The sequence below is a fragment of the Heptranchias perlo genome, chromosome 37 (assembly GCF_035084215.1).
Source record: "Heptranchias perlo isolate sHepPer1 chromosome 37, sHepPer1.hap1, whole genome shotgun sequence".
NCBI lineage: Eukaryota > Metazoa > Chordata > Chondrichthyes > Hexanchiformes > Hexanchidae > Heptranchias > Heptranchias perlo.
In genome coordinates, this window is record NC_090361.1 from 15,025,673 (window position 1) to 15,050,042 (window position 24,370).

Below are 24,370 nucleotides of genomic sequence, written 5' to 3' on the forward strand. Positions count from 1 at the left end.
TAGGCCTTTCCAAACCTCTAGGCCCATGAAATGCAAACAACAAACCAGCCAGTAAAAAATGAGTAGGGGTGACTCCGCGACGGAGATGGAAAATCACAGCTCCGCACCCGCGATATCCCAAGAGGCGTCCCTGGGGGTGTGCGACTGCCCGCAGTGCTGGAGCGTGGCATCACCCTTTATAAGAGCAAAAGGACTGAGTTGTCACGGTTCACGGGCCCTGGTTTAACTCCCACTCCCCGTGTGAGTTCATTCTAGTGCACATCAACAGAACGGGCATTCCTGCCATTAGGGCAAAAAAAGCTCGTGCCGTCAGCCCGCCCGGCGCCCGGCCCCCAGATCTCGCGCCCTCATCCCGCCCGGCCCCCCGGAGCTCGCGCCCTCATCCCGCCCGGCCCCCCGGAGCTCGCGCCCTCATCCCGCCCAGCGCCCGGATCTCGCGCCCTCATCCCGCCCGGCCCCCCGGATCTCGCGCCCTCATCCTGCCCGGCCCCCCGGAGCTCGCGCCCTCATCCCGCCCGGCCCCCCAGAGCTCGCGCCCTCATCCCGCCCAGCGCCCGGATCTCGCGCCGTCAGCCCGCCCGGCCCCCCCGGAGCTCGCGCCGTTATTTCCCCGGATATGCCGCTTTGAGGATGATGGATCGGACTGTGTGTGGAAGCTCAGTGTTGCGGCTCACCTCTCGAAGGTACAGGGTTAACACGTTGGTGATGTCGTGAGGAGAGTTCTCGGACATGTCAGTGAGATCCCTCCCATTCTCGAAGGACTGGCGGAGTTTGGAGATGCGTATCTTCGACCCGTTCACCCGATAGATTCCCTGAAATATCAGAAGAGGAACAAGCTTTGTACCACAACACTCCGACATCAAAATGGAAATTACTGAAAGGAGAAAACAGCTGGACAGTCAGAGTGGGGTGTGATAGCAGGGGGTCGTGGAATGATGGGATGGGGCAATGCTTTCTTATGTAACTGAGGATGGGGAGGGAGACTGGTACAGTCACCCTGGGGTGGGGGGAGGGTTGACTGGTACATTTGCCCCTTGGGGGAGGGGAAACAGGTACACAGCTCTGGGGGAAGGGGAAGACTGGCACACTTGGCCAACTATCATTGGTGGTGGTAAGTGTCCGCCAGGCTTCCTCTCTGTAGACTCAGTGCCCGTCTCCCTAGCTCCGTGCCCCTGCCCGAGGCACCCTACTTGTAGACTCAGTGCCCGTCTCCCTATCTCCGTGCTCCTGCCCGGGATGCCCCTCTCTGTAGACTCAGAGCCCATCTCCCTATCTCTGTGCTCCTGCCCGGGATGCCCCTACCTGTAGACTCAGTGCCCATCTCCCTATCTCCGTGCTCCTTCCCAGGATGTCCCAACCTGTAGACTCAGTGCCCGTCTCCCTATCTCCGTGCCCCTGCCCGGGATGCCCCTACCTGTAGACTCAGTGCCCGTCTCCCTATCTCCGTGCTCCTGCCCGGGATGCCCCTACCTGTAGACTCAGTGCCCGTCTCCCTATCTCCGTGCTCCTGCCCGGGATGCCCCTACCTGTAGACTCAGTGCCCATCTCCCTATCTCCGTGCTCCTTCCCGGGATGTCCCAACCTGTAGACTCAGTGCCCGTCTCCCTATCTCCGTGCCCCTGCCCGGGATGCCCCTACCTGTAGACTCAGTGCCCGTCTCCCTATCTCCGTGCTCCTTCCCAGGATGTCCCAACCTGTAGACTCAGTGCCCGTCTCCCTATCTCCGTGCCCCTGCCCGGGATGCCCCTACCTGTAGACTCAGTGCCCGTCTCCCTATCTCCGTGCTCCTGCCCGGGATGCCCCTACCTGTAGACTCAGTGCCCGTCCCTCTATCTCCTCTGTGCATTTTCTGATGATGAAGGGCACCTCATCAGCCGTCTCCCTCGGAGCCTGCGCCAAGTCGACTCCAAACAGAGACACCTTGTTCTGCAGCTTTCGATGCCCGCACAATATGGCAACCGACTCGAGGCATTTCCTGTGACACGCCAGGTAGCACTGTGAACAGTAAACACCAGAGTAAGGGCACAATACAGCAACTCAAACACTCAGCACGGGCCAAGCCCCGAAGTCTGCCACCGAGGAATACACAGCTTGGAGTGGGATTAGCAGTACACAAGTTTGCTTTCAACAAAGGCCTCTAAATTCTTCTTGTACGTGCCTGGAGAACACTCCGTTACTGGCACAAAGGGACTAATGATGCTGCATCATTGCGGCAATGTAAAGGAGGAGGAGGTGTCCCCAGCTCTCTAGCCTCAGGTTTGCCAGAAGTCTGGTACCAAAGTCCACCTGGTACCATCCCCAGACCTAATGGTCTGAGAGAGCAGCAAAGTGAGGCGGCTCTCAATCTAACAAGGGCCCATCAGATCCTCGGGGCTGGAGGCCTTCGGGCTCCTGCATGTAGACAGCAGCTAGAAGATCCCAGACGCAGCTCCCACCAGGGGGTGGGTTCTGGGCCGAGGGTACATCAGGAACATGTCAATAACCTGTACCCGCAGCAGGGAGAAAAAGCTACAAGGGCAGAATCTCAAATCTTCAGACCGGTTTCTTCCCCTCTCAATTTTCCTCTGAAGGCCCCAATTCTCGGCTGGAGTGCAGTTCCTCGGGCGCCCGCTGGGATCCCTCCCGAGCAGCCATTTATTACACGACTGCTGGCAGGCTATTCTATCGTGAGGGCCTCGCGGCAGAGCCGATCTTGCTCTCACCCAGCATCCGCACACAAACACACACACACTCCAGCAAGGGGAGAAAGTCACCAGATAGCCAGTCAGGAGTGGAAGCCTAGCGCAGGGCAATCCAACCCTACCTGGACAGACTAGATGCAGGCAGGATGTTTCCCCTGGCTGGAGGGCCCAGAACGAGGGGTCACAGTCTCAGGATACGGGGTAGGACATTTAGGACTGAGATGAGGAGAAATTTCTTCACTCAGAGGGTGGTGAACCTGTGGAATTCTCTACCACAGAAGGCTGTGGAGGCCAAGTCACTGAATATATTTAAGAAGGAGCTAGATAGATTTCTAAACACAAAATGGGGGTATGGGGAGAGAGCGGGAATATGGTATTGAGATAGAGGATCAGCCATGATCATATTGAATGGCGGAGCAGGCTCGAAGGGCCGAATGGCCTACTCCTGCTCCTATTTTCTATGTTTCTACCACCTTACTAGCAGAGATCAGCTAACACAATACAGACCAGGGATGGTTCTGGATTGGGACCACCCTCCGCTGTTCATTTATACCCCCCCCCCCACCCACCCCGAACCAGCAGTGACTCCTTTCCTCAAAGTTTTCAATCCACTGATCCGAGTTCCAGTGGAGCAGGATTAAACGACCGAAGCCACGGGTTTGTGCCCGAACCTCAGATTGCTCTCAGCCGTGCCCGCGGTCAGTACTAACTAACCAGGTGGCTCTCACCTCCTCACACTCAGCGCCATTCACCATGATGCGGCCGTCACACTCTCGGCATTTGGTCGGGGCTTTGAGTTTCCGTAGTCGGTGTGTCTGTGCTGCTTTGGAGAGTGAGACATTCTTGAAGGGCCCTGGTGTTCCAGAACTTTCATTGGTCAAGTCAGTCAAGTCTGAAAGAAGTTTTTAAGATAAATGGAGTCTTGATTTATATTCCTCCCTCCTATTTCTTTCCCTCTCATTCCCTCCCTCCCTCTTTGCCATCGCTTTCACCCCTCTTCTCTCTCTGTCCCTCTCCCTTCCCTCGCACTCCTATCTCCCCTCTTTTCCTTCCCCCTTTCTCTCCCTCTCTCCATCTTGCTAAGACCCTCTCGTCCATCATTCTCACTCAACCCCCCCTTTCCCCTCCCCTCTGTCTCATCCCCTACTTTTTCCCCTTCTTTCTCTCCCACTCCTTTCTCTCATCCCCTCTTCCCCCTTACCTCTCTCATCTCCACTCTTTTCCCCTTCCTAAGAACGTAAGAAACAGGAGCAGGAGTAGGCCATACGGCCCCTCGAGCCTGCTCCGCTATTCAATAAGATCATGGCTGATTTATCTCAACTCCACTTTCCTGCCCGATCCCCATATTCCTTGATTCCCCTAGAGTCCAAAAATCTATCGATCTCAGCCTTGAATATACTCAGTGACTCAGCATCCGCAGCCCTCTGGGGTAGAAAATTCCAAAGATTCACAACCCTCTGAGTGAAGTAATTCCTCCTCATCTCAGTCTTAAATGGCCGACCCCTTTCTCGAGACTATGCCCCCTAGTTCTAGACTCTCCAGCCAGGGGAAACAGCCTGTCGAGCCCTCTCAGAATCTTCTATGTTACAATGAGATCACCTCTCATTCTCCTAAACTCCAGAGAGTATAGGCCCATTCTACTCAATCTCTCCTCATAGGACACCCCTCTCATCCCAGAATCAATCTAGTGAACCTTCGTAGCACTCCCTCTAAGGTAAGTATAACCTTCCTTAGGTATGGAGACCAAAACTGTACACAGTACTCCCCTCTCTTTTCCGCCTTTCTCTCATCCCGTCTTCTCTCTCACCTCTGCTCTTATCCCCTTCTGTCATCCCCTCTTTTCCCCTTTCTCTCCCTTCTTTCCTCTTATCCCTCTCCCCTCCCTCTAATTTCCCCCTTTTCTGACACACCTATTTACCCCTTCCCCATTCTTGATACCTACCTCTCTCCCTCCCCCATCCCTCTCATCCTCCCCGTCTTACGCAGGGGAGGTGCTGCCGAGCTGCCATATTCACTGGTGCCTCCCCCCATTTCTCCTGTGAGCCCAGACAGCGAGTGTCAGCGGGCTGTTGGGAGGGGGGGTTGCTGGAAAGCAGTCTGCCCCAGGCTGGCTGGAAAATGGAGTTTTCCTGCCCAGGCCATCGGCAAGTCGGCTTTGATAACATCACACAATTTGCACCAATTTTCTCCAAACATCAGGCGCGAAGCTCGACCACCTTCATTTAGACATTTTGTTATGAATTTAACAATTAGAGATACTCGGAGATCCAACCTGATTCGATTTTCAAATGCCTTATCCTTTAAAATTAGCCCCTGTTACATACCATTATCCTGCAACTGGTTCCCATCCCCCTCTTCCAAATCATCTGGAGACATCCCTGAAGTTATGGCTTTTGGTAATTTCCTACCAAAGTGAGCTGAGAAGGCAAAATACAAAGTTTTTTTTAAGCATTCAACCATGACTGAAGCAAATCCGATTCTGATGGCCAGCTGCACTATCGCATTCGCGCCAAGAACTGGGGCAAAGCTGGAAACTGGGTGGCCCAATCGCCCCTCTCACATCTCAAAAGGGACAGGGCAGCACCTCCTCAAACCAGCGCCCGAGGGGGTAGACACTGTCAAGAGGCAGCTGGACATTACGGTGTGGGGACGATCCGAGGGATGAACCAGTTCTCATTTGTGCTCATCTTTTCATCCCTGACCCTGAACCCCCGCCCCACCCTGGCAGGGTTTGAACCCAGCCCTGTTGATATAGGAACAGGAGTAGGCCATTCAGCCCCTCGAGCCCGCTCCGCCATTTGATAAGATCATGGCTGATCTGTGATCTAACTCCATATACCTGCCTTTGGCCCATATCCCTTAATACCTTTGGTTGCCACAAAGCTATCTATCTCAGATTTAAATTTAGCAATTGAGCTAGTATCAATTGCCGTTTGCGGAAGAGAGTTCCAAACTTCTACCACCCTTTGTGTGTAGAAATGTTTTCTAATCTCACTCCTGAAAGGTCTGGCTCTAATTTTTAGACTGTGCCCCCTACTCCTAGAATCCCCAACCAGCGGAAATAGTTTCTCTCTATCCACCCTATCCGTTCCCCTTAATATCTTATAAACTTCGATCAGATCACCCCTTAACCTTCGAAACTCCAGAGAATACAACCCCAATTTGTGTAATCTCTCCTCGTAACTTAACCCTTGAAGTCCGGGTATCATTCTAGTAAACCTACACTGCACTCCCTCCAAGGCCAATATGTCCTTCCGAAGGTGCGGTGCCCAGAACTGCTCACAGTACTCCAGGTGCGGTCTAACCAGGGTTTTGTATAGCTGCAGCATAACTTCTGCCCCCTTGTACCCCAGTCCTCTAGATATAAAGGCCAGACAAACAACCCTGCCCTAATTAATAGACCTGCAAAGGGGGTCCTCCGTGCATCTCAAGTACAGTGGACAAGTTTTCAAGTCCGCCTCGCCCGCAATCTCCTGACGCAAGTGACTGGTGGAGAAATGTGCCTGCCTGTACAATCGGGCCCAGTAGTGTAACATATTCCCCCTCTCATACCCTGAATGAGGCCACCGTATGGTGACTGAATAAATCACATTATGTTTATTGCAGGACGTTACCCAGTATTTCGGAGTGTGGGGAGGCGGGGGGAGGTTGTGTTCCGCAATTTATTCCCATTTTCCCATGAAAACTGCAATCCAGTGGGCCCCAAGACGTGCCAACGCACTGGAACTTTGGTGCAACTTTACAAATCATTTTTTAAAAGCAAACAAAGTTACAGTGTTAACACTTGGTCAGCGTACTCACAGGGTAGCCCTAGACTCTGCCACTCCTCGTCCTGCATATCTGAGACACTACAGGATCTCAGACATCCATGTTCTTTTAAATGGGAGCTGGACTGGTTTCCAAGAGCTCCCTACATGGATGCTCCTCTCCTCCCAAAGATGCCGACTCTCGCTGGGCTACAGGTTCCACCGTTCTCCGATCCCACAGCTAAGTGCCTGTTCCTTGTGTTTTGAGCCCAGAGAGTGTGCCGGCAAGCTATTCGACAGTGGGTGGCCTAATCCTGTCCTCAGCTGAAATGCATTCACATCCACTGCATATAGATCAGGGAACAGGCTGATTCCGAAAACAGGATGCTAAACTTCAATTGCATTGCTCCCAACCACCACTCCCTGTTGAGCTCAGCGACAGACCTGAGGCCTTCCTGCTCTGTGTGGCAAGGTACCATTAACCCAATGAACCAATGGTGGAACCTGCCCGAGGTAAGTTACTGAAAACACATGCTGAGGATTTATTAAAATTTAAATGCTGTAACTAAGTCCCCACAGCACCTGCTACCAGACGACTCGCGCTGACACATACCTGGACTGGACATCGGGGAATCAAAGGAGCGCAGCTCACTGTTGGCTCCCGTGGTTTCTGAATCACTTAAGCCAGGCTTGCTCCCGGCTGCGTTACGAAACACTGCAATAATAAAAGAAAAGCACAGAATGGGGATGAGCTGCTGGGGGCATGGCGAGAATCGGAAGAATAGATTAATAACAAGAGCCATTACACCCGCTCCAGTGGTCTCAATAACCCTTCTCAATCGCACTGATTATAGTTGAGTTTTTTTTATATTTGTTCATGGGATGTGGGCGTCGCTGGCGAGGCTGGCATTTATTGCCCATCCCTAATTGCCCTTGAGAAGGTGGTGGTGAGCCGCCTTCTTGAACCGCTGCAGTCCGTGTGGTGACGGTTCTCCCACAGTGCTGTTAGGAAGGGAGTTCCAGGATTTTGACCCAGTGACGATGAAGGAACGGCGATATATTTCCAAGTCAGGATGGTGTGTGACTTGGAGGGGAACGTGCAGGTGGTGTTGTTCCCTTGTACCTGCTGCCCTTGTCCTTCTAGGTGGTAGAGGTCGCGGGTTTGGGAAGTGCTGTCGAAGAAGCCTTGGCGAGTTGCTGCAGTGCATCCTGTGGATGGTACACACTGCAGCCACTGTGCGCCGGTGGTGAAGGGAGTGAATGTTTAGGGTGGTGGATGGGGTGCCAATCGAGCGGGCTGCTTTGTCCTGGATGGTGTCGATCTTCTTGAGTGTTGTTGGAGCTGCACTCATCCAGGCAAGTGGAGAGTATCCCATCACACTCCTGACTTGTGCCTTGTAAATGGTGGAAAGGCTTTGGGGAGTCAGGAGGTGAGTCACTCGCCGCAGAATACCCAGCCTCTGACCTGCTCTTGTAGCCACAGGATTTATATGGCTGGTCCAGTCTGGGGGGTAAAGCAGCAAACCTTGTGTCAGCTTTGGCTCTGGGGGCACTCTCGCCTCCGAGTCAGGTGGTCCTGGGTCCAAGCCCCACTCTCGGACTTCAGCTCATAATCTAGGCTGAGATTTCGGTGTAGTACCGAGGGAGTGCTGCACAGTCGTCGGGTGAGGCGTTAAACTGAGGCCCTGACCACCTTTTCAGGCGGATGCTGCAAATCCAATGGCATTATTGGAAGAGGAGCAGGGGCCTTCTCCTTGTGTCCTAGCCAACATACATCCTGACACCAACACCACCAAAAACAGACTAATTGGTCATTCATCTCATTGCTGTTTGTGGGGGATCTTGCTGTGCACAAATTGGTGCTGCATTTGCAAATGTAACAGTGAGCGTGCTTCACAGTAAGTTATTTTTGTGAAGTGCTTTGATATGTGGCTCAGCGGGCAGCATTCTTGACTGAGTCAGAAGGTCGTGGGTTCAAGACCCACTACAGAGACACGAACACAAAATCTAGACGGACACTCCCAGTGAGGGAGTGCTGCACGGCCAGAGGTGCCGTCTATCGGATGAGTCGTTAATCTGAGGCCCCGTCTGCCCTCTCAAGTGGAGGTAAAAGATCCCATGGCACTATTCGAAGAAGAGCAGGGGAGTTCTCCCCGGTGTCCCGGCCAATATTTATCCCTCAACTAACATCAGTAAAGCAGATTATCCGGTCATTATTTCATGGCTGTTTGTGGGATCTTGCTGTGCGCAAATTGGCTGCCGCGTTTCCTAACTATAGCAGTAATTATACTTCAAAAAAAAAGTACTTCATTGGCTGTAAAGAGCTTTGGGTCATCCTGAGGTCGTGAAAGGCGCTATATAAATGCAAGTCTTACTTTCTGAGATTTGATAAGGCATTATAAAAATACAAGTTCTCTCTCTTCTATAGGATCATCGAATGATACGCTCAGAAGGAGGCCATTCAGCCCATCGTGCCTGTGCCGGCTCTTTGGAAGAGCTATCCAATCAGTCCCACTCCCCTGCCCTTTCCCCAGAGCCCTGCAAATTTGTCCCCTTCGAGTATTTTCTGATTCTCAAATGAAATTAACCAAAATTCCCGAACATTCAGCCCCATCTCACCCTGCGTTATTCAGCCTTCTCCTGCTACAACAATCCCCACCGCAGCAGGACAGGAGTCGTTGTGCGTCCAGTCCTCTCTCGGTCTGTACGTTATCCGTGTGAAACTTCCAGTGCCACTATCAAGCAGATACCTGCCCAGCTCCTCTTCGAAGGAATCCGTTGACGAATTCAGCTCTTTGTGCCGAGACACCGCTGTGTATCAGTCCAAAAGGAAAGGCAGAGGCGCAATATCGGGGCTGCTCAACAAATTCCTGCCCGTGAGTGGTGGCGGTGGGAGTACTGCCCGGGGCGGGGAGGCGATCGATGTGGGGGTGGGGACGGGAGGGGCGAGAGTGTCGGCAGGCTCACCCTGGTCTCCTGGCGCTCTCCCAAAAGACTGCTCGTCCCGCCCCAACTGACCAGAGCCGGAAAGTAGCTCTCCCCAGGCTGGTTGACATGGGAGATGTGTTGGAGGGTGGGACTGGGCAATACAGATTCCCCCCCACCCCCCCCACAGCAGGGTCTACAGGTCTCTCCTGTCCCCTTTTCCCAACAGATTCTCGCGGAAATTTTCGATTGGAGAAACAAATTTGAGGAATAAGCTGCAAATTTCAACGTGGAACCAAGTTCTAGAACCTTCTTATTTTCGAAGGAGTTCAATCCCTTCTAATTGGTCCCTTCACTGGCCCATGAGGACTCCTCTCCCGTCCCCTCAGAGATTGGGTCGACTCGGCCTGTATTCACTCGAGTTTAGCAGAATGAGAGGGGATCTCATTGAAACGTATAAAATTCTGACAGGGCTAGACAGACTGGATGCAGGGAGGATATTTCCCCTGGCTGGGGGGGTGGGTCCAGAACGAGGGGTCACAGTCTCAGGATACGGGGTAGGACATTTAGGACTGAGATGAGGAGAAATTTCTTCACTCAGAGGGTGGTGAACCTGTGGAATTCTCTACCACAGAAGGCTGTGGAGGTCAAGTCACTGAATATATTTAAGAAGCTAGATCGATTTCTAGACACAAAAGACATTAAGGGGTATGGGGAGAGAGCGGGAAAATGGTATTGAGATAGAGGATCAGCCATGATCATATTGAATGGCGGAGCAGGCTCGAGGGGCCGAATGGCCTACTCCTGCTCCTAGTTTCTATGTTTCTATAACTCAGGCTTCCCTGCTTTTGAAAACCGCTGTCATCAACTTACTGAGTTTGCTTTCAGCCTCGTCTGTCAAACTCGGGAGGTCACTGGAGGATGTTGACGATCGATGGAACAAGATGGCACCACTTTTCCTTCTTACAGTAGGGGAGGACCTGAAAGTTTAAAAAAAAAATTAACATACAGTTTACCAATGGACCAAACCCTCCCGTTCAACCCCACTGTACAGAATCCCAATGGGCCAAACCACACACTCCGACTGCATCACTGACCTCCTGCTGGGTGTAGCAAACTCCTCAAATTCATACGTCTCCACCTTCAGCACCTTCTTGTCCAGGTTTTGAATATACTCGAGATATTTCTGGCCGGGTTCGTAAGGTTTGATATTCTCGTGCAGTGACTGAAAGGCAAATGGCGCTTGCTCGATCTGCTCCTGCTGCATTTGGAACAGGTTCACAGAGACCTGGTGAGACCAATATAGGGAAGGTTAGATTTGGCTGATCCAGGTCTGTAACCATAGTAATTCAAGATCCCTTGCTTCCCAGCGAAATCAATGAGTTGAGGGACGTCTGTGTGAAGGATGGACCAATTTCCACTTCAGGCACCAGTGCAGGCCGCACTGTCCCATCAAATACCTCCTTGCCTACACAGTTCCACAATGTATTATATGTGAGTCGAGACAGTGGCATGCTATTTGACCACTGTAGGCATCACAGCTGAGCTGTCATCCTGTCTGATTTATTTATCTCACCTTCCCCAACACAGGGGGGCAAATCCCAGCTCTGGTCAGCGAACTCCACCCTGGGCACCATACAGGATGGCTCAGTGGTACATTAAGCTATTAAGAAGGTGAGTAAGAGGTAAATTTGATTACATGTTCAGATAGCTTCAGATCTGAGCTCACCGCTCGTTATGGGTTCAGTGCCCAGAGTGGCCTCAATCGGGACGACATTTGCCGAACTACCAGATGGGCTTTGTGACTGAGCACCTTCTGTTAACGGGCCGAGTCAGGAGACAGTGTTACTGGTGGAGCCCCGTGGGAGAAAATCGACCTGTCCAGGTGACAGGGGCTGTTTTTGAAAGTGAACCCTCGCAGGAGGGCCAGGGAGGAGCGTCAGAGTACAGAGGGGGACAGTGACAGGATGGAGAGATAGCGAGAGGATAGAGCGGGAGATAGAGCGTGAGAGAGAGAGAAAGAGACTGACAGAGTGAGAGACTGTCAGAGAGAGGGCAAGGGTGGGAAAGTGAAGGCGAGAGAGAGAATGTGTGAGGGTGAGGCAGTGGAGGAGAGTGCGAGTGAGAATAAGGAAGGAGAGAGCTGGAGAGTGAGTGTGTGACAGAGTGAGAGCAAAAAAATGTCAGTTGTTGGTCTCACCGCTTTCAGTGTGAGGTCGCCCTGGTCAATGAGTTTGCGAAGCTGTGTGATGATCCTCACTTTCATCCTCTCCAGCTCCTTACGCCTGAAGTTGGCCTCGATGACACAGCTTTTGTATTGATGTTCAGTCTCCTGAACCTAGCAGGGGAGGGGGAGGAGAAACACAGCGAGCTTAGCACTGAAAAGCCGTTGGGATGAATACGTCGCCAGGTACTGTATGGTGTAACTGAGTGGAGCACCGGCTTGTCCACTGTGAGACTGCACTTCAGTTCAAACTCAGCGCGATGCAACGTGCTTTCCCTCTCTGTCAGAGGCCCAAGAGAACGGCCTGTGGAGCAGAGACCCTCGCCCCAGAAAACTGGCCTCCCAAGGCCTCTGGAACCCGATCCGGTAATTGACTGAGAAAATAAAACCCGAGGGGCCTCCTGTACACTGACCAGAGCTGTGGTTTGCCCCCCTGGGTTGGGGAAGGGGAGATAAATAAATCAGAGAGGTTGACAGCTCAGCTGTGACGCCTACAGTGGTCAAATAGCATGCCACTGTCTCGACTCACATATAATACATTGTGGAACTGTACCCAGAAAGGAGTAAAAAACGAACTCACAATTGAATCTGCTTCCACAGAAAAACGTCGAGAGGCGAGAGAATGTTACACAGAGAAAAAAAGATAGATAAAGAGAGGAACATTACGTGCATTTATATAGTGCCTTTAAAGATGGCCAATGTGAACAAATAGCGGAGTGACTGGGATCCAGAGCTGGAACAGGCCAAAAGGGCAGGGCCTGTGATGGAGGCCCTTTTAATTTATTTCCACAAGAGTCAGAAAAACATTCCAAGGTGCTTCACAGAGCTGTAGTCAGACAATGAGGAGATATTAGGAGGGGTGACGACAGGTCTGGTGGGAGGGGTGCATTTTCAGGAGAGTCTTAAAAGGAGGAGAGGGGTTTCGGGAGGCATTTGCAGAGTATGGGGCCTGTGGCTGTAGGCTGAGTTGGAGCAGAGGCAGGCGGATAGAAAGAAAGAGTGAAAAACAATTACAAATGACTCTCGTGGAAATAAATTAAAAGGGCCTCCATCACAGGCCCCGTGGGGCGCTTTTGGCCTGTTCCAGCTCTGGATCCCAGTCGCTCTGCTATTTGTTGACATTGGCCATCTTTGAACTGCAGGTTCCGCCCGCATGCAACCCCCCCCACAGTGATAGTTTTGATTAATTTGGTCACCAGGCAACTAATGTGGCCTCCCACAGCCAGAAAGGAGGTGCTGCACTTTAATAGTGAGTGGCCGCGGTGGCTCGATGGTTGAATACGCCGCCCAGTGTGGTCCTGAGCCGCACAGACCCAGGAGGTTCCCGGCCTGCACAGGGTTAACTGATCTCATCTATGGCAGCGGTGGGGTTGCTAAATTTGGCCGAAATGTCCCTCGGCTGCAGGGGGCAGCGGGGCAAAAATTAAATTAGCCGCCCTTCCCGCCCCTGATTGTCACCCACTTCCCCTTGTGATGCCCCCCAAGGTCAAATAGCTTGATGACATTCACTGTGTGGACTCACACATGGAGAATGGTGATTTGGGCGAAGTAGCATTGTCCGTGGATATTCAGAGGCCAGCCAGCGTCTGCACTTTATGGGGGGGGGGGCAGAGGAGGAGGAGGAGGAGGAGGAGGAGGAGGAGATAGAAGATAAAACATCTGGGCTTTCCGGATCTTTCCACACAAAGAATTAAAAAAAAATCAGCACAGGCTGAGGGTTGAACGCAGGAACGTTCCTGGTCTGTTTGGCTCAGTATCCCACACTACCCAGTGCCATGTCACATGGCACCTCAAATTCAAACACACCCACCCCCAGTAAAAAAAAACTCTTTCGTTTCCTGGTCAACCACAAAAGATTCCTTGTCCTCCAGGCCTAAGTCATGTGGCCGCAGCCTATCTACTGCTTCCCAGCATTGGTGAGCCTCCCACTAGAAACGGTGACAATTCAAAGGTGCAATTATTTAACCCATCGACTGCTAGGGTTGCCAACCCTCCAGGATTGTCCTGGAGTCTCCAGGAATTAAAGATCAGTCACCTGGACACTGCTGCCAGCAACACCCAGGAGAAAAATCCATCTCTGATACTTTCATTTATTAGTTATATAAATATTGGAGATGGGGAAAAAGGCTGTTTGATTGGATGGGACAGTTGGAGACGGGTGGTCGTATGACGAAGACTCCAGCAAGACTTAGCAATCCTATCATTTCGGTGGGAAGGATGAGGAGAGGCAATATAAACTAGAGGGCACAACGCTAAAAGGGGTACAGGAACAGAGAGATCTGGGGGTGTATGTACACAAATCATTGAAGGTGGCAGGGAAGTTTGAGAAAGCGGTTAAAAAAGCATACGGGATCCTGGGCTTTATAAATAGAGGCACAGAGTACAAAAGTATGGAAGTCATGATGAACCTTTATAAAACACAGATTTGACCACAACTGGAGTATTGTGTTCAGTTCTGGGCACCGCACTTTAGGAAAGATGTGAAGGCCTTCGAGAGGGTGCAGAAGAGATTCACTGGAATGATTCCAGGGATGAGGGATTTTAGTTACGTGGATAGACTGGAGAAGCTGGGGTTGTTCTCCTTGGAACAGAGACGGTTGAGGAGATTTCCTCTTGCAAAATTCTTATAAACAAATTATTTTCTCTCATATTAAAAAAAAGTTTCCTCCCCTTTAGGGCTTCTTGTATCAGCCACTATTCTCTGACAGAAAGCAGGCTGAACATCCTACTGCTAGGCCTCAAATATTGCTGTGCTATAACCAGGTGTTGCTAGGATACGATGCCTTGTTCTGGAGAAGGATCTGCCCTCTGCTCAGAACCTTCCCAACAAGGCCGAGTTAGCAAACTCGCATCCTACCACCACATGCTACAATACTGCCCCGTACTGCTACTGGTCAGACTGCCGCTGAATCTCCCCCCTACCCCCATGTAAGGTCGCCAACCCTCCAGGATTGGCCTGGAGTCTCCAGGATTGGCCTGGAGTCTCCAGGATTGGCCTGGAGTCTCCAGGAATTGAAGATTAATCTCCAGGACACCGCGAGCAAACACCCAGGAGAAAAATCATAGGGGCATTAAAATAAGAGTAATTTCTTTCATTTTCTTTGAACACTTCTGTTTATTAGTTATAAAAATATCGGAGGTTGGGAAAACAGGTTGTTTGACTGACAGCCAAGAATCATCCAATTGGGTAACGAAGAGTCTTTCCGCTTTCCAATTGGCCACGGGGCACCGTGAGGATGGACGTGTCGGGCGACCAATGGTGGGGGCGGGGCAGTTGGAGGCAGGAGGTCATGTGATAGAAACATAGAAAATAGGAGCAGGGGTAGGCCATTCGGCCCTTCGAGCCTGCTCTGCCATTCAGTATGATCATGGCTGATCCTCTATCTCAATACCATATTCCCGCTCTCTCCCCATACCCCTTGATGCCTTTTGTGTCTAGAAATCTATCTTGCTCCTTCTTAAATATATTCAGTGACTTGGCCTCCACAGCCTTCTGTGGTAGAGAATTCCACAGGTTCACCACCCTCTGAGTGAAGAAATTTCTCCTCATCTCAGTCCTAAATGTCCTACCGCATATCCTGAGACTGTGACCCCTCGTTCTGGACCCCCCAGCCAGAGGAAACATCCTCCCTGCATCCAGTCTGTCCAGCCCTGTCAGAATTTTATACGTTTCAATGAGATCCCCTCTCATTCTTCTAAACTCGAGTGAATACAGGCCGAGTCGACCCAATCTCTCCTCACCCGACAGTCCTGCTGATGAAACTTCCAGGAATACATTCAGCCAGCCCCCTAACCCCCCCACCCACCGCGAGGCGCCCTCGCTCACCTTCACCTGCGCCTCGTCCTTGGACCGCCTGCGTTTCTCCAGGTGTTTGCTGGTGTTACCCGGGCTGGCGCCGCTCACGCTCAGCGACTGCTGCTCCTCCTCGGCCTTGGCGCTGTGCAGCTTCGCCTTTTCGAAATCCTCGCAGCGCTGGAGGTACGCCTGCTTCGACTTCCGCAGCGCTGTCAGCGCGTCATGCTGCAGAACGGAACAAGACGACAGGCTCAGGTCACCAGCCACCCCGCTGTACCTCCTTCACTCATTCAGCTCCATCATTGCCGACACGCCGACGTTTTTAACGGATTGCCTTGCTCTCTCCTGTGCGGGTCAGTAGGTGCGAGCCAACAGTCCCGCTTTTATATTGCATCTTATCACGTCCTCAAAGTGGTTCACGTAAGCACTTTTTGAAGTGCAGTTACTAACGTAATGTAGGGATACGCCTCAGTCAATTTAAGCACAGCAAGATCCCACAAAGAGTAAATGAGATAAACAATCAATGAATCTGGTTTTTGTTGGCCAGGACACTGGGGAGATACAGTGCCCCACGTGATGGGGCAGACAGGGGCCTCATCTGACGTCTGAATCCTCCGATCGTGCAACACTCTCCCAGTACTGTACTGTCAGCCTGGATTATGTGCTCCAGTCCTGGAGTGGGACTCGAACTCACAACCGTCTAACTTAGAGGTGAGAGTGCTGCCAACTGAGCCAAACTGACAGAGACAGGTTTGGTCCCAGTCTGCGCTGAGTTAGTTGATCTTGGGAAGGGGCGGGGCACTGCCAGCACAGTTGGGCAGTGGGACAGCGGCACAATTTACCGACTGAGCTCTCATGGGAGCTGTGCTTTTTTTTAAAAGAAAGCTTCTCCCTTTAACTACAATTGACCTCAGTGACTATTGGGCAGCGGGGGGGGGGGCAAAACAAAATCAGGCCTGGTTCCCACTCTCATAGGTAATGCCAGCTGAAGGGTGAGTGTGTGTGGATGTCGATGTCGGCACTTGTCCATGACGCAGCCTGCGGGCACGCTCTTGGGGGGGGGGGCGCAGCCTGCGGGCACTCTCTTGGGGGGGGGCGCAGCCTGCGGGCACTCTCTTGGCGGGGGGGCGCAGCCTGCGGGCACTCTCTTGGCGGGGGGGCGCAGCCTGCGGGCACTCTCTTGGGGGGGGGTGCAGCCTGCGGGCACTCTCTTGGCGGGGGGGCGCAGCCTGCGGGCATGCTCTTGGGGGGGGGCGCAGCCTGCGGGCACGCTCTTGGGGGGGGCGCAGCCTGCGGGCACTCTTGGGGGGGGGCGCAGCCTGCGGGCACGCTCTTGGGGGGGGGCGCAGCCTGCGGGCACGCTCTTGGGGGGGGGCGCAGCCTGCGGGCACTCTCTTGGCGGGGGGGCGCAGCCTGCGGGCACTCTCTTGGCGGGGGGGCGCAGCCTGCGGGCACTCTCTTGGCGGGGGGGGCGCAGCCTGCGGGCACGCTCTTGGGGGGGGCGCAGCCTGCGGGCACTCTCGGGGGGGGGGGGCGCAGCCTGCGGGCACGCTCTGGGGGGGGCACAGCCTGCGGGCACGCTCTTGGGGGGGCACAGCCTGGGTGATGTACTTTGCCAGCAATGTTTGACTCACCATTTTGCGCTGTTCCCTCTGCCACTGCTCCTTGCAGTCTCGGCGACCTTTCTCCACCTCGTTTTTTCTCGTCATCAGAGGCTGTTGGCACAAAAAAAAGGGAGAATCTTGTTTTTAAAAATAAACCACAGCTCCCTAGAGGGCTCAGTGGGTGAATGTGCGACCAGTTTGTCGTGGGACGGAGCAGGTCTAAAGTTAGCTCTAAATCCCAGTCAATACAGATCTCACTCACGAGGCACTCGGGGTGCTTCCTACAGAATTCCTCACCTCCCGCAGTGACCCTGGGTTAGGGAGGGGGTAAATCAGCCAAGGGCCCCGCCTAGCTCTCCTGATTACTATCCAGTGACCCCCCCACCCCGCTGCAAGGTGCAGATTGGATTTCTGTTTGCACTTGGACAGAGGGCCTCAGACAGCGCCTGGCTTATTTCCCCTGTAGGCGTTCGAAGCTCTACGGCAGGATGCTGAATCTAGCAGTGGTTGATTGGACATGTCGTGAGGATAGAATCAGGCACCTGCGATGCCCACTATGGGCGAAAAGGTAACTCGGGCTAACACATGGCCATTTTGGAGAGAGCACCAGAGGGAGAAGTCAGTGTCTCCAGGAAGGAACTCCTCACCTCTTTCAGTCTTCCCTTCCTCCTACAGGCTTTTAAAACCCAAGCACGACGTCACCGAATCGTTACTTCCCGACTTACCTCACCTCTGCTGCTCTTTTTAGCCCTTCGTGCCATCCTGTACTCTGAGCCTTGACCCTTCACCCAGATAGATCAATTCACACCTTACAGGCCCTCTGCTCCAACCAGTCACCTTGAAAATGGAGGCTTCATTGACCTGACCCCCATTGAGTCACTGGCACCCACAGTGTGTCACTGGGGACCGACACGCAGAGGTGGCTAGCCAGGCAAAGGAACAGCTTTCACATCCTCAGGATATCCCAAAGCGCAATGAACTACTTTAAAAGGTAGCCATTGTCTTGTAGGCAAATACAGAGACCAACTTGTGCACAGCCAGGTCCCACAAACAGCAACGGTAGATGACCAGTTAATCAGTCTTTGGTGGTGTTGTTTGAGGGACAAGACACAAGGAGATTTCCCCTGCTCTTCTTCGAATAGTGCCATGGGATCTTTTACATCCTACCCGAGAGGGCAGCATGGCCTCGGTTTAGCATCTCATCTGAAAGACGGCACCTCCAACAGTGCAGCACTCCCTCCGTTCTGCGCTGACACGCCAGCCCAGATTATGTGCTCGAGTCCTTGAGTGGGGCTCGAACCCATGACCTTCTGACTCACAAGGTGAGAGGGCTACCAGCGATCCAAACTGATTCTCAAATGGGACAACGTTCAAAGGAAGCAGCTGGAGTGACCGGTGGTGCTGAAACAGGCCCCAAATTATTATTCTTTGCGTTGAGGGAAAATGACTTGTGACATTGTGCAACACATGCTGTGAATTTCTGCACTCACCACATGAAGCTGCCCAAGTACTTTGGAACATAGGAATTGCTAGACGAGAAAAGACCAAGGTCCATCTAGTCCCCTTCTACCATCCTGGTGGTCCCATGATACAACGATAATGGAATTGTTGACTAATCAGAGCAATCAATCTCGATCAATTAGTCTCCAACAGACCCAGACATGAGGTGAGGAAAACCCCAGTGATGGAGAGATTTGGGAACCATAGGTCCAAAGCCACCTGTTCCTCCCGATCCTGTTACACTCACCACACGTCACGTCTCAAATTACTCATATACCACATCCCAAAATGTTATTTGCTGAATTACTTCAGTTCGACACAAGAACGGGCTGCGGCTCTTTCCTCTAGAAAAGCAAAGCTGAGGGGTGACCTGAAAATTATGAAGAGGTTTGTAAGGGTAGATGTAGAGAAAATGTTTCCACTTGTGGGGGAGACCAAAACCATAAATATCAGATAGTCGCTAATAAATTCAATAAGGAATTCAGGAGAAACTTCTTTACCCAGAGAGTGGTGAGAATGTGGATCTCGCTACCACAAGGAGGCAAATAGAATAGATGTATTTAAGGGGAAGCTAGATAAGTACATGAGGGAGAAAGGAATAGAAGGTTATGCTGATAGGGTGAGATGAAGTAGGGTGGGAGGAGGCTCGTGTGGAGCATAAACACCGGCATAGACCAGTTGGGCTGAATGGCCTGTTTCTGTACTGTAAATCCTATGTCAAAGACTCAGGCAGTTAAAGACGCTGGTTTCTGTGTGATATTAGACCACCTGCCCTAACTGCAGAGCGAAACTCGTCACCACAGCTCTCACCTGGATGTATTTATTTTGCTGGAGTGAAGTCCCGGTTTCAATCGTCCTTTTTCCGTGTTGGATGTCATGCTGTAGGGCCATCGTATAGACGTATAGGAAAGGCATGAATTTCTGTCCGAACAAGGAGGTGATGAGTTATCCGTAAACATCTTAATCACTCCCTGCAAGCTCCAGAATCTTTGATATGCCACAGTATTCTGAACGACTCACCCTGGCAAAGGATCTGTTCTCAGAGAGTATTCTCTCCATTTTATTGTTCAGATGCGGAGAACCTCTCTGCCAGGCCTCGATTAGGAAAGACCCCGACCACAATGCACTGACGGGCTGGAATTTGACGCGGCACTCGAAAGGGGCGGTGTGAAGAAACGGCAAGTAAGCCAAATTTGCCGCCTCGTGCCTGCTGTTAGGTCATGGGTTCAAGCCCCAATCCAGGACTTGAGCATGTTACCCAGGCTGACACTTCAGTGCAGTACTGAGAGAGTGCTGTGGTTTAATGGCAGGACAACCCAATTGAAAGGGGACAGTCGAGAGGCGCAGCTCGTACAGACCAGATGACCGCCTGTTGTTGAGCTGCTTGGAGGTCTCACATCCTCTCCTATTCTGGGTGTCAAACCTTGGCACTCGAACCCAAATCCAAGTTCAGACCTGACCAGGGTAGACACATAGGGAAGACCGTGATGCTAACCTGGCCTCAGCAAGAAAACATCTCAAAGTGTTTCTCGTACAAGGAATCATTACTCTTCTCTGTAGTCACATCACAAGATCTCACAAACAGCAGTGAGACGAATGGCCAGTTAATTTATTCTTGGTGCTGTTGGTTGAGGGAGGAATGTTGGTCAGGACACTGGGAGAACTCCACTGCCCTTCCAATAGTCCTACGGGAGTTTTTACATCTACCTGAACCGAGGGGGCCTCCGTCAATGTCTCATCCAAAAGACGGCCCCCTTCACTAATGCAGCACTCCCTTGGGCCTTCTTGACTCAAGAGGCAAAATGGCACCAACTGAGCCAAGCTGACCTTGAATCCCCCCTTTCAAATAAAGGGGGAGGAGGTATACTGCCTCACCAGGCCTAAAACAACCAACTAAACACAACACTGTTCGATGTTATACCATGGAACACCTTACCTCTTGGCTGATCACATTCTTGGCCGACTCGGCCATTTTAATCACGTTCTTTGAGAATTCATTCTCTGCAAAACAAGGACATCACTCATAGACACTTCTGGAAGGAAATAGATTTCCAGCCACTTCTGTTCTAGAGTTGCATTATAAAGAGAGAGAGAGTGGGGGCTGGGATGGGGTCAGGGATACGTGTAAGAGGGCAGATAGTTCTGTGCCTGAGAGCCATCAGCATTGAAAGAACTGGAATAAAATAGAATGTAACAAGACAGATAGTGAGGGCTCCCCCAATATTATATCGAATTTTACACACAGAAAGACAGAAACAGGCCCAACTGGTCTATGCCGGTGTTTACACTCCTCCCGAGCCTTCTCCCACCCTATTCCCTAACCCCATCTGGATATCCCTTCTATTTCTTGCTCCCTCATGTACTTATCTAGCTTCCCCTTAAATATATAATTTAATATCACCAAATGACTCAGCCAAACAGCGCAGAAGGCATGAGCTTTCATCCTGGTCTGTGCTGAGTTACTGATCTCAGTTGTGGTGACAGTAGGTACAAGAATTGGTGGTCGGGTGGGAGACAAACTCAGCCAGGGCTCCTGATTGCTATCCAGTGACCTCTTCCACGTTGGGCAGGGAGGTGGGACATTTGAGGACATTGGGTTAGGACAGAATCAGCCTGAACAGGCTCGGCTGTGATGTTCACCGTTGTCAAATAGTCTACTAGCCTTCACGGTCTGCCTTGGACACAAGGGAAGCCAGCAACTGCTGCAAATTACATAGAATTTACAGCACAAAAACAGGCCATTCGACCCGACTGGTCTGTACTGGTGTTTATGCTCCACCCGCGCCTCCTCCCACCCTAATTCATCGACATAAAAACTGGGGAGGGATGAGGTACCAGAGCATGGTGGAAGGGCCCAAACCCAGCGAGAGCAGGCACTAAGGATTACACAACTGTACAGAAAAAAACCAGAATGACTCCACACCAGGTAAACACAACTCCCCTAGTCGCTCCCCAATAAACGCCACCATCCGCATGGAAAACATCCCCCCCTCCATCATTTCCAGGTGAACAAGCCCATCCCACCCCCAGGGAAACTCGGGCCCCACCTCCCCCAATCACTTCCGGGCAACCGGGCCCTGCCAGGATGTCAGCACATCTGCTTCCTCACCACCCCTTCAACCAATATCAACCGCCAGAAGCCCAGCTGGGCCAGACTGCCCTCGGCCGCTGCCGTCTGCAACCGGGTCCATAGGGGCTCGAGTGCCCAGAAGTCACCAGCCACGAGCATCTGAACAGCAGCCTTCTCCCAGCTCTGCTGAAGCCGCCTGGGGGAGCACCTCATGGGAGTAGTAGAGTTAGGAAATTACAAAGGGATATTGATAGATTAGGTGAATGGGCAAAATTGGGGCAAATGGAATTCAATGTAGGCAAATGTGAGGTCATCCACTTTGGATCAAAAAAGAATAGAACAGAGTACTTTCTAAATGGTAAATGTTAAAATCAGTGGATGTCCAAAGGGACTTAGGGGTTCAGGTACATTGATCATTGAAGTGTCATGAACAGGTGCAGAAAATAATCAATAAAGCTAATGGAATGTTGGCCTTTATATCTAGAGGACTAGAGTACAAGGGGGCAGAAGTTATGCTGCAGCTATACAAAACCCTGGTTAGACCGCACCTGGAGTACTGTGAGCAGTTCTGGGCACCGCACCTTTGGAATGACATATTGGCCTTGGAGGGAGTGCAGCGTAGGTTTACTAGAATGATACCCGGACTTCAAGGGTTAAGTTACGAGGAGAGATTACACAAATTGGGGTTGTATTCTCTGGAGTTTCGAAGGTTAAGGGGTGACCTGATTGAAGTTTATAAGATATTAAGGGGAACGGATAGGGTGGATAGAGAGAAACTATTTCCGCTGGTTGGGGATTCTAGGAGTAGGGGGCACAGTCTAAAAATTAGAGCCAGACCTTTCAGGAGTGAGATTAGAAAACATTTCTACACACAAAGGGTGGTAGAAGTTTGGAACTCTCTTCCGCAAACGGCAATTGATACTAGCTCAATTGCTAAATTTAAATCTGAGATAGATAGCTTTTTGGCAACCAAAGGTATTAAGGGATATGGGCCAAAGGCAGGTATATGGAGTTAGATCACAGATCAGCCATGATCTTATCAAATGGCAGAGCAGGCTCGAGGGGCTGAATGGCCTACTCCTGTTCCTATGTTCCTATGAAACATTCCTTTAAGAAAAGCAGTGAGTGTTCATTACTTGGGTGGCAGAAGAATTCACTACAATATTGCTTTGTATTAAATATCATTACAATCACACACCAGTTAAACATTGATGGCATGGAAGGCCGTCCTGTTGATAAAAGCTACTGACCCGTCTTCTGGAGTCCTGATAGCTACAGCAGACAGTCTATTCTGCCCTGGACACAAGGGAAGCCAGCAACTGCTGCAAATTAAATAGAATTTACAGCACAGAAACAGGCCATTCGACCCAACTGGTCTGTGCTGGTGTTTATGCTCCACCTGAGCCTCCTCCCACCCTAATTCATCTCACCCTATCAGCATATCCTTCTATTCCTTTCTCCCTCATGTGTTTATCCAGCTTCCCCTTAAAGGCATCTATACTATTCGCCTCAACTACTCCTTGTGGTAGCAAGTTCCACATTCTCACCACTCTCCCGGTGAGGCCTGACCAGAACTGGAATCAGTGCCCACAGAGCGGTCTGACCAGAACTGGACCCAGTGCCCACAGAGCGGTCTGACTAGAACTGGACCCAGTGCCCACAGAGCGGTCTGACCAGAACTGGACCCAGTGCCCACAGAGTGGGGTCTGACCAGAACTGGACCCAGTGCCCACAGAGCGGTCTGACCAGAACTGGACTCAGTGCCCACAGAGCGGTCTGACCAGAACTGGACCCAGTGCCCACAGAGCGGTCTGACCAGAACTGGACCCAGTGCCCACAGAGCGGTCTGACCAGAACTGGACTCAGTGCCCACAGAGCGGTCTGACCAGAACTGGACCCAGTGCCCACAGAGCGGTCTGACCAGAACTGGACCCAGCGCCCACAGAGCGGTCTGACCAGAACTGGACCCAGCGCCCACAGAGCGGTCTGACCAGAACTGGACCCAGTGCCCACAGAGCGGTCTGACCAGAACTGGACCCAGTGCCCACAGAGTGGGGTCTGACCAGAACTGGACCCAATGCCCACAGAGCGGTCTGACCAGAACTGGACTCAGTGCCCACAGAGCGGTCTGACCAGAACTGGACCCAGTGCCCACAGAGTGGGGTCTGACCAGAACTGGACCCAGTGCCCACAGAGTGGGGTCTGACCAGAACTGGACCCAATGCCCACAGAGCGGTCTGACCAGAACTGGACTCAGTGCCCATGGTGGGTCTGACCAGAACTGGACCCAGTGCCCACGGTGAGTCTGACCACAGCCCTGTACAGTTTGATCACTGCCTCCTCTGACTTGTATTCTATTGGTTCGATGATGTAATTAAACCCCCTATTGGCTTTGTTCATTGCTGCATTGCATTGGTTGGATAAGTTGGCCTGGAAATTCGTTCACGCCCGTTATCAGGCACGAACTGAGTGGTGGCAATGACCATTGGACCTAAATGAACGGGCGAGAGAACAGCGTGATAATTGCCCTTTTGCATCATCAGGAACGCCTGAAAGCAGCACAGTCCAATATGGCGACGGCCATATCAGTCACAAGACCCTGGCACACAATATTGGACCCTTCAGTGCCCGTTTTTTGCCCAAAAAACAGACACTGAGTAATCCGACTCCTGGGCCATTGAGTCTACTAAAGACTCCTGGATCGAATTCAACTTCATCCCTACTTATTTCAACAGCCATCATAAAGTATGTGGGTGGTCTATTTCTCCTTCCTATGTGTAGCATTTGACATTGGTATGTATTAAACACCATCTGCCATAGTTCT

The 24,370-nt window shown here is 51.7% G+C and overlaps 1 protein-coding gene across 5 annotated transcripts in view; it reads right to left on the minus strand.

The window, feature by feature from the left end:
* gmip (GEM interacting protein) overlaps positions 1-24,370 on the minus strand; it is an 88,923-nt gene that overhangs the window by 7,835 nt on the left and 56,718 nt on the right. For 4 of the 5 annotated variants that reach the window (XM_067973172.1, XM_067973171.1, XM_067973174.1 and 1 more), the window contains 12 exons: positions 20,413-20,477; positions 19,287-19,397; positions 17,007-17,087; positions 15,403-15,597; positions 11,553-11,690; positions 10,450-10,640; positions 10,226-10,332; positions 7,041-7,142; positions 5,006-5,098; positions 3,410-3,573; positions 1,807-1,995; positions 675-812 (listed from right to left, as the gene is read on the minus strand). In XM_067973172.1, the coding sequence (XP_067829273.1) occupies positions 675-812; positions 1,807-1,995; positions 3,410-3,573; positions 5,006-5,098; positions 7,041-7,142; positions 10,226-10,332; positions 10,450-10,640; positions 11,553-11,690; positions 15,403-15,597; positions 17,007-17,087; positions 19,287-19,397; positions 20,413-20,477 (1,574 nt within the window). The remainder of the gene's footprint in view (positions 1-674; positions 813-1,806; positions 1,996-3,409; positions 3,574-5,005; positions 5,099-7,040; positions 7,143-10,225; positions 10,333-10,449; positions 10,641-11,552; positions 11,691-15,402; positions 15,598-17,006; positions 17,088-19,286; positions 19,398-20,412; positions 20,478-24,370) is intronic. The other variant, XM_067973173.1, reaches the window with a different exon arrangement.